The sequence below is a fragment of the Mobula birostris genome, chromosome 25, assembly GCF_030028105.1.
Source record: "Mobula birostris isolate sMobBir1 chromosome 25, sMobBir1.hap1, whole genome shotgun sequence".
Classification (NCBI taxonomy): domain Eukaryota; kingdom Metazoa; phylum Chordata; class Chondrichthyes; order Myliobatiformes; family Myliobatidae; genus Mobula; species Mobula birostris.
Genome location: NC_092394.1, coordinates 23,542,366 through 23,556,368, shown reverse-complemented (window position 1 = coordinate 23,556,368; position 14,003 = coordinate 23,542,366). Strand labels below are relative to the sequence as shown.

General features: G+C 42.7%; 1 protein-coding gene across 3 annotated transcripts in view; it reads right to left on the bottom strand.

Annotated features, from left to right (window-relative positions):
- The window catches only part of sez6b (seizure related 6 homolog b), a 950,260-nt gene that overhangs the window by 22,905 nt on the left and 913,352 nt on the right, over positions 1–14,003 (bottom strand). For 2 of the 3 annotated variants that reach the window (XM_072242771.1, XM_072242770.1), the window contains exons 13-14: positions 4,381–4,575; positions 1,324–1,362 (exon numbers count right to left, since the gene is read on the bottom strand). In XM_072242771.1, coding sequence (XP_072098872.1) covers positions 1,324–1,362; positions 4,381–4,575 — 234 coding nt within the window. The remainder of the gene's footprint in view (positions 1–1,323; positions 1,363–4,380; positions 4,576–14,003) is intronic. The other variant, XM_072242772.1, reaches the window with a different exon arrangement.

Here is a 14,003-nt window from a genome sequence, read left to right as displayed (position 1 = left end):
ACTCGATGGGCCGAATGGCCTAATTCTGCTGCTATGTCTTTTGGTCTTATGGTCTTAAAGTAGAATTCGTTTACTATAACCATTATTTTTCTTTTCCTATTCAACCCGCAACACCTTTCATGACTCCTAAAAGCAGGTCCTGAGCTACAATGATTTGTGACAGTTTTAAATCATCAGTTCATCACGCAGCAATAGTCACCACCAAAAAAACACAATGCAGATTTGTAAATAAATGAGAAGGAGATTACATAGACCATAAGTTGCTGAGAGTATAACGTTATCGGCAATGAAATATCCCCTGCAGCTTCAAGTGTAGTTAAAGGAGCAGAGATTAGAGGTTCCATTGGTGATCTGGATTTAAAGCAATTGCTTATCAAAGCAGTAAAATTAATCCAGTGCTTCATTTTTGAATCAGTATTGGAAACCTGATGCGCCATCTTTCTAACTAGGACGTCCGGTAAGAGGCCATTTATGAATCCATATTACAAAACACAGGGGTTTATGGAGGATCTTAGATTCAATCAATTTTGACAAGAATTTTCTCGACTTTAACATCCTCATTTGGCAGGGACACGTCCACCTTCTGCTCCCATCTCTGTTCATGCTCCTCCCAACATAACTGTCAGGAAGGTAGCTCTGTGCTTCCTATTCTTTCCTGTTAGTCTAGCTGTAATTGATGGAGCCAAGCAAGTTACTGACCAGAAAGATTCAGAGCTGCCTGCGTGCAGCCTTTAACATTATCAACCAAAAGAAATGACTTGGACTAACCATTGGGGTCTAGTAATGTGCATCAGATTTACATATTAAGGTTGAAGTTTGAGATCTGAGGCATTGCTGGGTTAGGTGGATTCTGTAATCTTCAAAGCCTGTGCATGGACCCAATGGTAAAAGTGGGCCTGGAAGAGTATGGCAGAAAGTTTTATTTATCATAACCAAGTTTCAAATTAACACCAGCACTAAAATACACTTATTGGCCTCTTTAGTAGATACCTCCTGTACCTAATAAAGTGGCCACTGAGTGTATGTTTGTGGTTTTCTGCTGCCGTAGCCCATCCATTATGTTCAACACATTGTGCTTTCAGAGATGCTCTTCTGCACACTATTATTGAAACATGTAATTATATGAGTTGAGTTACTGTTTCTTTCCTGTCGGCTGGAACTAGTCTGGCCATTCTCCTCCGACCTCTTTAACACAGTGTTTTTGCCCACAGAACTCAGTTATGTGTAATGGCAGATTATATGACATGTAATAGGTTAATTTATCCTCAAACATGAACAAAACTCGAAGTATTCTCATGGAAGTTGCCATCCATATTCTCTTACCTTCAAGTCTTCGTTCATTGAAGTACTCATCATAAGAAACTGGAGTAAAAATCAGATAGGTATCACTTTAAGAAGGCGCAATGCTTAGGCAGTTGGACCAATGTTATAATAAACAAGTAACTCTCAATTCTTCCAGTTCAGTCAGACAGATACTGCTTGACCCACTGAATTCACCCAGCAGTTTGTTTTTGCTCCAGATTCCAGCATCTGCAAAGAACCATAGAACACTACAGCACAGAAAACAGGCCATTTGGCCCTTCTAGTCTGTGCTGAAACTTTATTCTGCTAGTCCCATTGACCTGCACCCGGTCCATAACCCTCCAGACTCTCCCAACCATGTATCTATTCAATTTATTCTTAAAACTTAAGAGTGAGCCGGCATTTACCATGTCATATCTGAACTCCCAGATCCCTTTGTTCCTCCGCACTCCTCAGTGCCCTACCATTTATTGTGTATGTCCTACCTTGATTTGTCCTTCCAGAATGCAACACCTCACACTTGTCTGCATTAAATTTCATCTGCCATTTTCTGGCCCATTTCTTCCAGTTTATCCAGATCCCTCTGCAAGTTTTGAAAGCCTTCCTTGCTGTCCACAATGCCTCCAATCTTAGTGTCATCAGCAAACTTGCTGATCCAATTTACCACATTATCATCTAGATCATTGATATAGACAACAAACAACAATGGTCCCAGCACAGATCCCTGAGGCACACCACTAGTCACAGGCCTCCAGTCTGAGAAGCAATCATCCACTACCACTCTCTGTCTTCTCCCACACAGCCAATTTCAAATTCAGTTTACAACCCCTCCATGGATACCTAGTGTCTGAACCTTCTGAACTAACCTCCCATGAGGGACCTTGTCAAAGGCCTTACTAAAGTCCATGTAGACAACATCCACAGCCTTTCCTTCATCTACTTTCTTGGTAACCTCCTCGAAAAACTCTCCAAGATTCGTTAAACACGATCTACCATGCACAAAGCCATGTTGACTATACTTAATCAGCCCTTAGCTGTCCAAATACTTTTATATCCGATCTCTCAGAACACCTTCCAATACTTTCCCTACTACTGATGTCAGGCTCACCAGTCTGTAATTACCTGGTTTACTTTTGGAACTTTTTTTAAACAACAGAACAACATGAGCTACCCTCCAATCCTCTGGCACCGCACCCGTGGCTAAGGACATTTTAAATATTTCTGCCAGGGCCCCTGCAATTTCTACACTAGTCTCTCTCAAGGTCTGAGGAAATATTATGTCAGGCCTGGGGAATTTATCTACCTTTACTCGCTGTAAGGCAGCAAGCACCTCCTCCTCTTTAATCTCTATATGTTCCATGACACTACTGCTTGTTTCCCTTCCATCATATACACTCTGCCAGTTTCCTGAGTAAATACTGATGAAAAAAAACTGTTTAAGATCTCTCCCATCTCCTGAGGCTCCACACATAGATGACCACTCTGATCTTCTAGGGGACCAATTTTGTCCCTTACTATCCTTTTACTCTTAATATACTTGTAGAAACCCTTTGGGTTTACCTTCACATTCACAATCTCTTTTGTTCTCAATTCTTCAATGTGGGCTTAGGGATTCTTATAGAACTCAGTTTGGCTGTTTGTTCTGATTGTACAAAGGGCTTAAACATTTCAATATTAATCGACAAAGAACAAAATTAACTCTCTTGAAAGCCAATACGAAATATTGGCACTTTTTGATTGATAGAACCATGTGTCAGCAATAAATGTCAAGCAGCCATAATGATTTTTTTGTGTACTTTGTCTCAAATTGTTGATATGCATGATTGACTAATCTCCTTTATTTGCGGAAGGAGCTCGGTAGCGGTGAAGAAGGCTGGATGAGTAAAACTGGGCAGAAGCAGCGCAGAGCTACAAGGTGCTTGTAGGTATTTTAAAAACATTAAGACTTGGGGCAAAGAAAATAACTAAAGGAAACCTGAAATAGTTTGCTAGTTTGAATTTGTGGTCTGAAATTTCATGCATCTCAAGTGAATTTTAATAACTGAAAGTATCTGACTTTGATGAACTAACATGAATCATAGACATCTAAGCCCAACGGAAATTAGAAACAACAGAAGAAATCATAGCCTTGGTAATAAGCAACAGATCTCAGAGTTAGAGTCAGGTTTATTACCACTGACATATGTTGTGAAATGTGTTTCTTTGCAGCAGCAGTGCAGTGATCTCTTATCACTTGGACTGCAGGTTTTTACTGGATATTTTACTTTGTAATCATTTCTACATTCCTGTTAAACAAAACACACATTGATAGAATCAGAATCCGAATCAGGTTTATTATTGGGATGATTTTGAACTATTGCTCACCCGGTTGTACCCAAGAGTGGTTCCTTAACACTTGTCAATGCTGTGAGCTCCCGGATACAATCAGATGAGAGCACTGAGGGGAATGTGATGGAGAGGGTAGACTGGAACCTGAGTAATTAGTTAACTTCTACGAGGAACTTCACCTTGTCATGGTGGAGAGGCTTATGAATTCCTGAGATGCTGAGAGCAACACCTTCTGCAGCTTAGCTCCTCGTAGGGTCGCCCACAGCAGTAAGATCGAGGGGTGGGGGGGGGGATGTTCCAGACAAAGAGCAATCCAACCAAGACATCAATGGTGGAGCTGGCAGATGATGACGCATCGTAATGGCAGTGAACGTGGAGGAAGGCTGAGGCAGTGAAGGGTCCCCAGTTGTCTGGTATTCCATGCCACAGGACCTTGACCCTGATCTATCAAGGACTGTGTGGTGGCTGCCGTGCATCAACCTCTCCACATTAAAGTCACGCATAGGCCTTCTCTTCTGAGGGAATAACCCCTCAGGAGAACAACATACTCCACTTGGACGATTGCACGACTATTATTAATACCTTCCTAAAACTGGAGGTGTATAAAGCATGAGCGCCTACCTTAACGCGCAAATCAGAGAACACAGTCAAACCTGCCAGTGTGAATAAAACCTATTGACAACATCCATGAAGTCAAGAGCTCTGCTGAAAAACGGCAAAAATTTTCACATGGAGAGCTCCAAGCATTACCTTTGCAGAAAGGTGGTGGGTTACTCCAGCCCGAGGGGTGTCCAGGAAGGCATTTGACGTTAGCTTCCCCTACGAGCTCATACCCATCGTAACAGGCAAACCTCAAGATCTCACCCGCTTGGTACAGCCTCTTCCTCGCGGTCTGGTAACCATTGTCTGGCTCCCCAGGATTGTGACAAGGTTCAAATACCTCAGCTGCAAAAAGCAATGCACTTTAAATCACAGAACAGCAAAAAAGAAAACATTTCAGACCATTTACAAAGCATGCAAGAACTGATAAACTAAGATGCAATACAAAGACAGCAAGCTGGACAAAGTACAAAGTCAAGGTCAAAGTAAATTTATTGCCAAACTTTGTACATGTTACTGTATACTACCTTGAGTTTCAGGCATTTACAGGAAAATAAAGAAATACAATAGAATTTATGAAAAATAATACATTTCATTGACTGTGCGGCAATTTGTGGAAATGCTGCCTGCAACTGAAACAGCTCCTTGGCAATTATTAGAACGGTCCATTAACAAGCACTGGATCTTTCTATCTCATCTGCAGGTTTTAATTCCACATCCCATTCACATTCTGATATGTCTATCCATGGCCTCCTCTACTGTAAAGATGAAGCCACACTCAGGTTGGAGGAACAACACCTTATATTCTGTCTAGGTAGCCTCCAATCTGATGGCATGAACATTGACTTCTCTAACTTCCGCTAATGCCCCACCACCCCCTCGTACCCGATCCGTTATTTATATAAACACATTCTTTCTCTCTCTCTCTCCTTTTTCTCCCTCTGTTCCTCTGACTATACCCTTTGCCCATCCTCTGGGATTTTCCCCCCTCCTCCTTTTCCTTCTCCCTGGGCCTCCTGTCCCATGATCCTCTCATATCCCTTTTGCCAATCAACTGTCCAGCTCTTGGCTCCATCCCTTCCCCTCCTGTCTTCTCCTATCATTTTGGATCTCCCCCTCCCCCTCCCACTTTTAAATCTCTTACTAGCTCTTTCTTCAGTTAGTCCTGAAGAAGGGTCTCAGCCTGAAACATCGACTGTACCTCTTCCTAGAGATGCTGCCTGACTTGCTGCGTTCACCACCAACTTTGATGTGTGTTGCTCAAGTTTTTGAGGGTATTCATTGACATGCCAAATCTCTTCAAACTTCTAATAAAGTATAGCCACTGTTTTGCCTTCTTTATAACTACATTGATATGTTGGGACCAGGTTAGATCCACAGAGATCTTGACATCCAGGAACTTGAAAGCTGCTCAATTTCTCCACTTCTGATCCCTGTATGAGGATTGGTATGTGTTCCTTTGTCTTACCCTTCCTGAAGTCCACAGTCAGCTCTTTCGTCTTACTGACGTTGAGTACCAGGTTGTTGTTGTGGCACCATACTACTAGTTGGCATATCTCACTCCTGTAAGCCCTCTCGTCATCACCTGAGATTTTACCAACAATGGTTGTATCGTCAGCAAATTTATAGATGGTATTTGAGCTATGCCTAGCCACACAGTCATGGGTATAGAGAGAGTAGAGCAGCACACACCCTTGAGGTGCACCAATGTTGATTGTCAGCGAGGAGGAGATGTTATCACCAATCCACACAGATTGTGGTCTTCCGATTAGGAAGTCGAGGATCCAATAGCAGAGGGAACTACAGACTCCAGGTTCTGCAATTTCTCAGTCAGGATGGTATTAAATGCTGAGCTGTAATCGATGAACAGCATCCCGACATAGGTGTTTGTTTTGTCCAGGTGGTCTAAAACCACGTGGACAGCCATTGAGATTGCGTCTGCCATTGACCTATTGTGGCGATAGGGAAATTACAACGAGTCCAGTTCCTTGCTGAAGCAGGAGTTCAGCCTAGTCATGACCAACCTCTCAAAGCATTTCATCAATGTCAATGTGAGTGCTACCGGGCAATAGTCATTTAGGCAGCTCACATTATTCTTCTTAGGCACTGGCATAATTGTTGCCTTTTTGAAGCAAGTAGGAACTTCCGCCCGTAGCAGTGAGAGGTTAAAAATTTCTTTAGTTACTCCTGCTGGTTGGTTGGCACAGGTTTTCAGAGCCTTGCCAGGTACTCCATCGGGACCTTCTGCCTTGTGAGTGTTCACTCTCTTTAAAGCCAGTTTAACATCGGCCTCTGAGACAGAGATCACAGGGTCATCAGGTGCAGCAGGGGTCATCACAGCTGTAGTTGTGTTCTCCCTTTCAAAGTGTGCGTAGAAGTCGTTGAGTTCATCTGGTAGTGAAGCATCAGTGCCATTCATACTATTGGGTTTTCCTTTGTAAGAAGTAATGTCTTGAAGACCCTGCCAGAATTGCTGTGCATCTGATTTTGCCTCCAACCTCACTTGAAGTTGTCTCTTCGCCCTTGAGATAGCCCTCCACAAATCATACCTGGTTTTCTGGTACGGGCCTGGGTTGCCAGACTTGAATGCCACAGATCTAGCCTTCAGCAGACGACGTACCTCCTGGTTCATCCACGGCTTTTGGTTTGGGAATGTACAGTAAGTCTTTGTAGGCACACACTCATCCACACAGGTTTAATGAAGTCTGTAACAACAGCAGCATATTCATCCAGGTTCGAAGATGAATCCCTGAATACAGTCCAGTCCACCGATTCAAAGCAGTCCTGTAGGTGCTCCTGTGCTTCCCTTGTCCATACCTTCTTGGTCCTCACTACTGGTGCTGCAGTCTTCAGTCTCTGCCTATACTTAGGGAGTAGAAGTACAGCCAGGTGATCAGACTTCCCAAAGTGAGGGTGTGGAATAGCACGGTAGGCATTCTTGATGGTGGTGTTGCAATGATCCAGTGTGTTGTTTCCTCTGGTATTGCAAGTGATGTGTTGATAGTAGTTGCATGGTGATTTTTTCAGACTGGCCTGGTTAAAATCTTCTAAAATGATGGTGAAGGCGTTAGGATGCGCTGTTTCGTGCATGTTGATCCCATTACTCAGATCATCAAAAGCCTGCTTGACATTGGCCTGAGGTGGAATATAAACTGCTACAGTTGTGCAGTTACGTCAAAGAGAACGTGTCATTGGCGGCTGTGGTTCAAGTTCAGAAGAAGTGGGTAAAACAGGAAAGACAGCTGAAGGACTGAAATGCAGATTTGGACAGAGGTCAGGTGAGAATAGGCAGGATACACAGGGCAACAAAGCAACCGAACGTGTGAAGACAAAGATGGCTCCTGGTCTGATTTGGGACATTTGAGTCAGTTCTGGAAAAGCAGATTGGATTTCCACAGATACTGTTCTTTTGCCTGTCAGCATTGCTTTGTTCTGGAGCTAATTTAGAATGTTAATACTTATTTTGCTGAGATGATAATACACTAGCACTTAAACAGCAATTAAATTAAAGTGTTTAGAAAAGTCTACACCTTGTTGACTGTAGGTTAATCTTTAAATATCTAATTTTTCTCTGATAGGTGCTAGTGCAAGAAATCCAGACAGAGGCAGGGGATGCATTCAATCCATCTATTAATGCTTCCTATTTCCTTAAAATAAAAGAATCCCCTTGGTCCGTCATATCTATGCTAGCCGCTGGGTGAAAATTCCTCAACACCATGGCCCCACTTATATCTCTGTGATCTTACCTGCATATCAGCACCTCTATCACCCATTCTCCAGCCACCGCATGCATCAGAGCTAAATTACAATTAAACTACCACACAGTATGCAGGAAGAAATCACAGAGTACCAAGGAAAATCCATGTGGCCACAGAAGGACATGCAAACTCTACCCAGGCAGCATGGGGAGTCCAGATCAAACCTGGGCTGCTGGAGATTGTGTCACCCACGAACATTTCAGCCGCTCTTTCGGGATTGTTTGGCAGTGGAAGAGGGGACAGTTGTTCAGTTGGATTCCTCCCAACTTCCCTTTTCTGCTCCTGGAGTCTAATGTTATGTAGTTCCTGGGCTGGGCCTCAAGGTAGGAGGCAACGAATGTCAGCTACACGTACAATTTATGGAAACAAAATGGTCTCCACTGTGTGCTCACCATTGCTACTATTGATTACAAGATGCACGGATTGCTTGTTCAGCCCTGGAATCAAGGACTTGGAGGTGGTCAGGCCTGTGTAGGTGATTTACACTTTTAAGCTGTCTAGAAGTGTGGCATGCACAGGCTCATTGCTATGTGTTGGAGATTTTGTCAATCAGAGTAGGAAGGAGAGCAGGAGACTGCATGACCAACACCTACGCATCTTCTTGCTACTACCATTGGGCAGGAGGTACAGGAACCTTAGGTACCACATCACCTGGTTCATGAACAGTTATTACACTACAACCATCAGGTTCCTGAACCAGTGTGGATAACTTCACTCACCATAACTTTGAACTGATTCCACCACTGAAAGAGGACTCAACTTCCAAGAACTGTACAACTCAAGTTCTCAGTACCTTTTAATTGCACAATTTGACTTTTTTTTACACATTGGTTGTTCGTCAGTCTTTGCTTATCTATAGCTTTTCATAAATTTTGTTGTATTTCTTTAATTTTCCTATAAATGCCTGCAAGAAAATGAATCTCAAGGTAGTAAATGGTGACATGTAAGTACTTTAATAATAAATTTACTTTGACTTTGAACATGGCAGTGACAAGTGTTGCCAGATATAGATAACCAGACATTAAGAGCTAAAGGTTAATTTAAGTTTGGTGATCAGACCCAAAACTCTTTTTAATGTTAGCATAGTTTTGAACTGATATGTGTTTTAAATTTATTGCAGACTTTATGCTTTTGATGTCACGCTGGAAACAGATGGAATAAAGTCATGATTGTGAAGCGCATGTGTTCTGCCATCTCTGTCTCATAAAAGTAACCCATCTCCTCCTGACAGAGAAACCATCATGAGAATACCTCCCTCATCCACATCTGAGCCAGTGCTCCATAAAAACAAGACAAAAGGGTAAATTTTACTGGCAACCAAGACTAAAATAAAGAAAAATCAATTATTTTTAAACACAAAGTTTATCTTCATGATCATCTATTCTGCTCCAAAAAAACAATTATGTGGCATCTGAATCATCAGTTTCAAAGCACACAGAGGAAGACTGGCCTCCACAGTTTCCTCAGCTAGCCATGAAATAACCTTGACCTCATAAAATTTTTCAATTTTCTTTTCGTTATCACAACAGACGTGACAAGTATAAGTGAGTGACAATCAATTAGGTACCAGACAACCCCATTCCTGCAGAGGATTAAAATGACAGCCTTTATTGTATTAACCATCTGTTACCAACCTGGAAATATTTCCTCTTCTACCTCTCGCTCTCTAAAACGAAAGATGGGACCTGCAGTTAGAGCAGGGTCCTTTACTACTGCACTGAAATGGTGGCCTGAACAATGAGAGCTGGTCAAACCTGGATCCCGACCCTCTGAATCAAAGTTGACTATGTTATAAAGAAACCATGATTGACACTTTACTGAAGTTTTTTAGGCAGCTTTTTAACTTCCAAAGAACTACAAAAGAGAGAGAGAAATAATGATGAGAGCAGAAAATCCTTTGCAGGTTTCAGAATTTTCATTTGTTCTTCCTAAGGCAACATGACTTTAAATATATTGGTCAAAGCCCAAGAGCTGTTATGAGAACTGCATGGAAACTGTTGGTATTGGTGAATTGCTTGTACTACCCACTGACAGAGGTGAACCAGAGGACTGAGTAGTGTAATGAGAAGGAGTAGATTGAAGTGATTGGCAGAACTAACATTAGTAGAACATTTCTCATGGAATCTGAATAAGACTTCTGGGTGCAGATTCAACCTTGACTTTCAGAAGAGACTGTACTGTGCAGAAGTCTTAGTCACCCTCTCGATATACACTGTGAGGGTGCCTAAGGGTGCATATTTACTATCAACAGGGAGTGGAAAACAAGTTTGTAAATCAGGCGGGAGCAAAGGGTGTTGGGAATGGTTTGTACCACCCTAGGGAGCAGAGCTCTGAAACATTCAGTCCCTTTTATGCTGGCAGACCGGCTATGTTTTCTGGTGTTTATCTGGTAATGACACGGAGGGAAGCTGAGGGCTGATGCCACATTCCAGGTAAGTGTCCCCATTAGTTCCATTGCCCCTCTCCCTTCCCCAGCAACTCTCTTTATATTCTATTGCCCTTTAACCCCTCATGAAGGGTAACTTACAGCAGCTAATTAATCTACCAACACATCTTTGTGATGAAACTGGAGCATCCAGTGTAAACTCCACACCGAACCTGGGTCACTGGACGTGGGAGGCACAGCACCAAACAAGCTTCCCAAATCTCCAGGTTCCAGTATCAAGAGCATTTTATTTGAAGATGTTAAAGTATTTAAGGCATTTGGAAAAAATCTCAAGAACTTCATTAGACTCAGTGAGACTGGAGTGAAAATTCTGTGTCAGTTGAGAACTACTGCCCACATTCCCAAGGGTCTAAAGACTCAGGAGGTGGCTATACAGGATCTTCAGGTCTTTAATAAAACGGATCCTTTTCACAATGGAGAACATCTACTTGTAGTTTCAAAGGCAGCTCCTAGATCTGCAACCTCAACTATTCAGAAGGAAGTGGGCAGGAAACACCACTACTCGCAGGCTTTCCCTGCAAGTTGCATGCCTTCAATGTACAAACGTAAAATTCCTTCCTTGTAATTAGACCAAAATACCAGAACTCTCCACCAAACAAGTTGTTACCTGGATTGGAGAGCATGCCTTATGAGAATAGGTCAAATGAAGTTGGCCCTTTCTCCTTGGAGCGATGGAGGATGAGAGGTGACCTGATAGAGGTGTATAAGATGATGAGAGGCATTGACCATATGGATAGACAGAGGCTTTTTCCCAGGACTGAAATGGTTAACATGAGGGGGCATAGTTTTAAGGTGCTTGGAAGTAGGTTCGGGGGAATGTCAGGGTTAAGTTTTTCACACAGGGAGTGGTGGGTGCGTGGAATGTACTGCTGGAGATGGTGATAGAGGTGGATGCAATACGGTTTCTTAACAGACTCTTAGATAGGTACATGGAGCTTAGAAAAATAGAGGGCTATGCAGTAGGGAAATTCTAGGCAGCTTCTAGAGTAGGTTACATTGTGGGCTGTAGGGCCTGTAAAGTGCTGTAGATTTCTATGTTATGTTTCTATGTAAACAAGAAGTCAAAGAGCTAACAGCAGGAATTCTGCAGATGCTGGAAATTCAAGCAACACACATCAAAGTTGCTGGTGAACGCAGCAGGCCAGGCAGCATCTCTAGGAAGAGGTACAGTTGACGTTTCAGGCCGAGACCCTTCGTCAGGACTAACTGAAGGAAAAGTTAGTAAGAGATTCAAAGTCAAAGAGCTACCTTGTCAAAGTCAAATTCAAGTAGAATTCATTATCAAAGTAATTATATTACCATATACTACCTTGAGATTCGTTTTTGAAGGCATTATGAGGAAAGTAAAGAAATACAATAGAATGTATGGAAAACTATACATACTGATAAATGACATGACAGTGATATTGTCTCACCAGAAAGATCAGAGCAGGTGTTCACCACTACTCTTGCCAGGACAATTAAGAATGAATATTAATTGCTGCCTTCTTCAATGCAACTCATGTTATCTGTATTAGAAAATAAACAGCCCACAGTCTCTTGTGGTTCTGTGCATAATAGATGGTCAATATTATGTTGGAAACTTAATATATTCGCACAGGGCATTGTGTAATGTAATGAGAAGGTGCAGGTTGAAGGGATTGATAGAACTGTTATTGGTAAGAACATTCTTTATCTAAGAGGTAGTTGGGAATTAGAAGGAGACTTTGCTAGGCCATGCTCCTTTCTCACTACTGCTATCGGGAAGAAGGTACAGGAGACCTTTGTCCCATACCACCAGGTTCAGGAACAGTTATTACCCTTCAGTCATCATGTTCCTGAACACCTATGGACTCACTTTCAAGGATTCTACAACTCATGCTCTCAGTATTATCCATCTATCTATCTACTTATGTATTAGTTATTAGTAATTTCTTTTGTATTTGTACTCTTCTTCTTCGGCACTCTTTTATGTAGGCTTTCATTGATTCTATTGATTCCTTTCTTCTACTGTGAATGCCCGCAAGAAATTTGCTTTGAACTATGATATATCATTATAAAGAATATTTATATAAGGTAGAGGAACACTGTGAGAAAAGACTAAATGAAAGAGTAAGCTTCAAAATACTAAAAGTCATGTTGTTGGAAAGCTCAACATGTGGGAGAATGTGTTCATTGACAACATGACGAGCAGTTGTATGGTTTCGAGGAAAATATATTTCTCGCTTTTTACTTAATTCTTTTCTGGGTGAAATTGGGCTTTACATTTATGGTAGGAATGCACCATTTTTTTGTTTTTTTCAGGTCATTTGGAGGCGGTGGGTGGGGGCTGATACTGACTGGAGCCTAATCTTTCTTTAGGTTGCATGGGAAACAGGCATGCCCTGGTTAGGCTTGCTTGAGATATAATTGGTTACCTTGGCCTCTGCCCAGCACTGGAATGGGCAGGGTGGGGTAATATCTGTTTTAATGTTAACACCTGTCACTTCAAAAATAATCTGCACTAACATTACGTAACAAATCTAAATAAATACTCCTTACCCCTACTGGTGGCCATGGCACAAGATAAAATCTTTCCTACAAAGTAAATGAACAGTTCTCCCACACAACTTATATTCCCTCATATACAACCAGTCCAAAACACAGCCATATGGTTGAGAAGCAATGCTGACACTCCTTATACAAGATGGAGGTTGATTATTGGTTTCTGCCCTATGTCAGCACAGGAAGGGTTCTCATTTGAGAACGTGCTGACCAGCTGCGCCACCGTTTGGTGTGGGAGTTGCAAGGTTGCTCACCGCAAGACCGTACAAAGGATTGTGAGGACGGCTGGGGTCTTCCACCCATCTGAGATATTAATCAGGAGCGCTGTGTATTCAGGGCCCTTAGCATTGTCAAGGATTCCCCCTGCCCCTTTCTGTCCCACAATCTCCTTGACCCCATACCATCAGGCAGGAGGTACTGTAGCGTTAGGACAAGGACTGTTAGAGTGGAAGACAGCTTCTTCCTCCAGACCATAAGATTACTGAACTTCCTGCCACCACTCAAGTCTCATCATGTATGAAGCACCAGTATCATTATACTGCTTACATTTTAACTTGTTATGGTAAACCATGTATATATGTTGTAACTCGGTTACCTGTCTGGACACATCCCTCTGCTGACTGCCCCTGTGGCTCCTCCCACAGAGTCCTATATAAAGCTGTTCACCTTGCCCCTCCCCCTCAGTCCAGGGGCAGACACTCACTGTGGAGGTCATATTGTACAGCGAATAAAAGCCTTTCAGTATTTTACCAAACCTCAGTCTTTTGGAGTAATTGAAGGTGCTTCAATTTTATTCGCTGCACCGTGTCTGGGTGGATAAAACTCTTCGTGTTGCCTGTGTCAAACAGGCAGCTTGTCCTGTGCCCCTCCACCAGGATGTCCATCATTGACCTTGCGAGCTGGTGGGGGGCGCTTTGGTCGAGGGTCACGGAAGCCAGAGTGGGGTCGCTGTCTTGGTCCGGCGTGGTGGGGTGGCCTGTGAGCACCCGTTGGTCGTAGGCGGTGGGAGGTGGCGCCGACCAAGATGGCCGCCCCCATGTCTCACA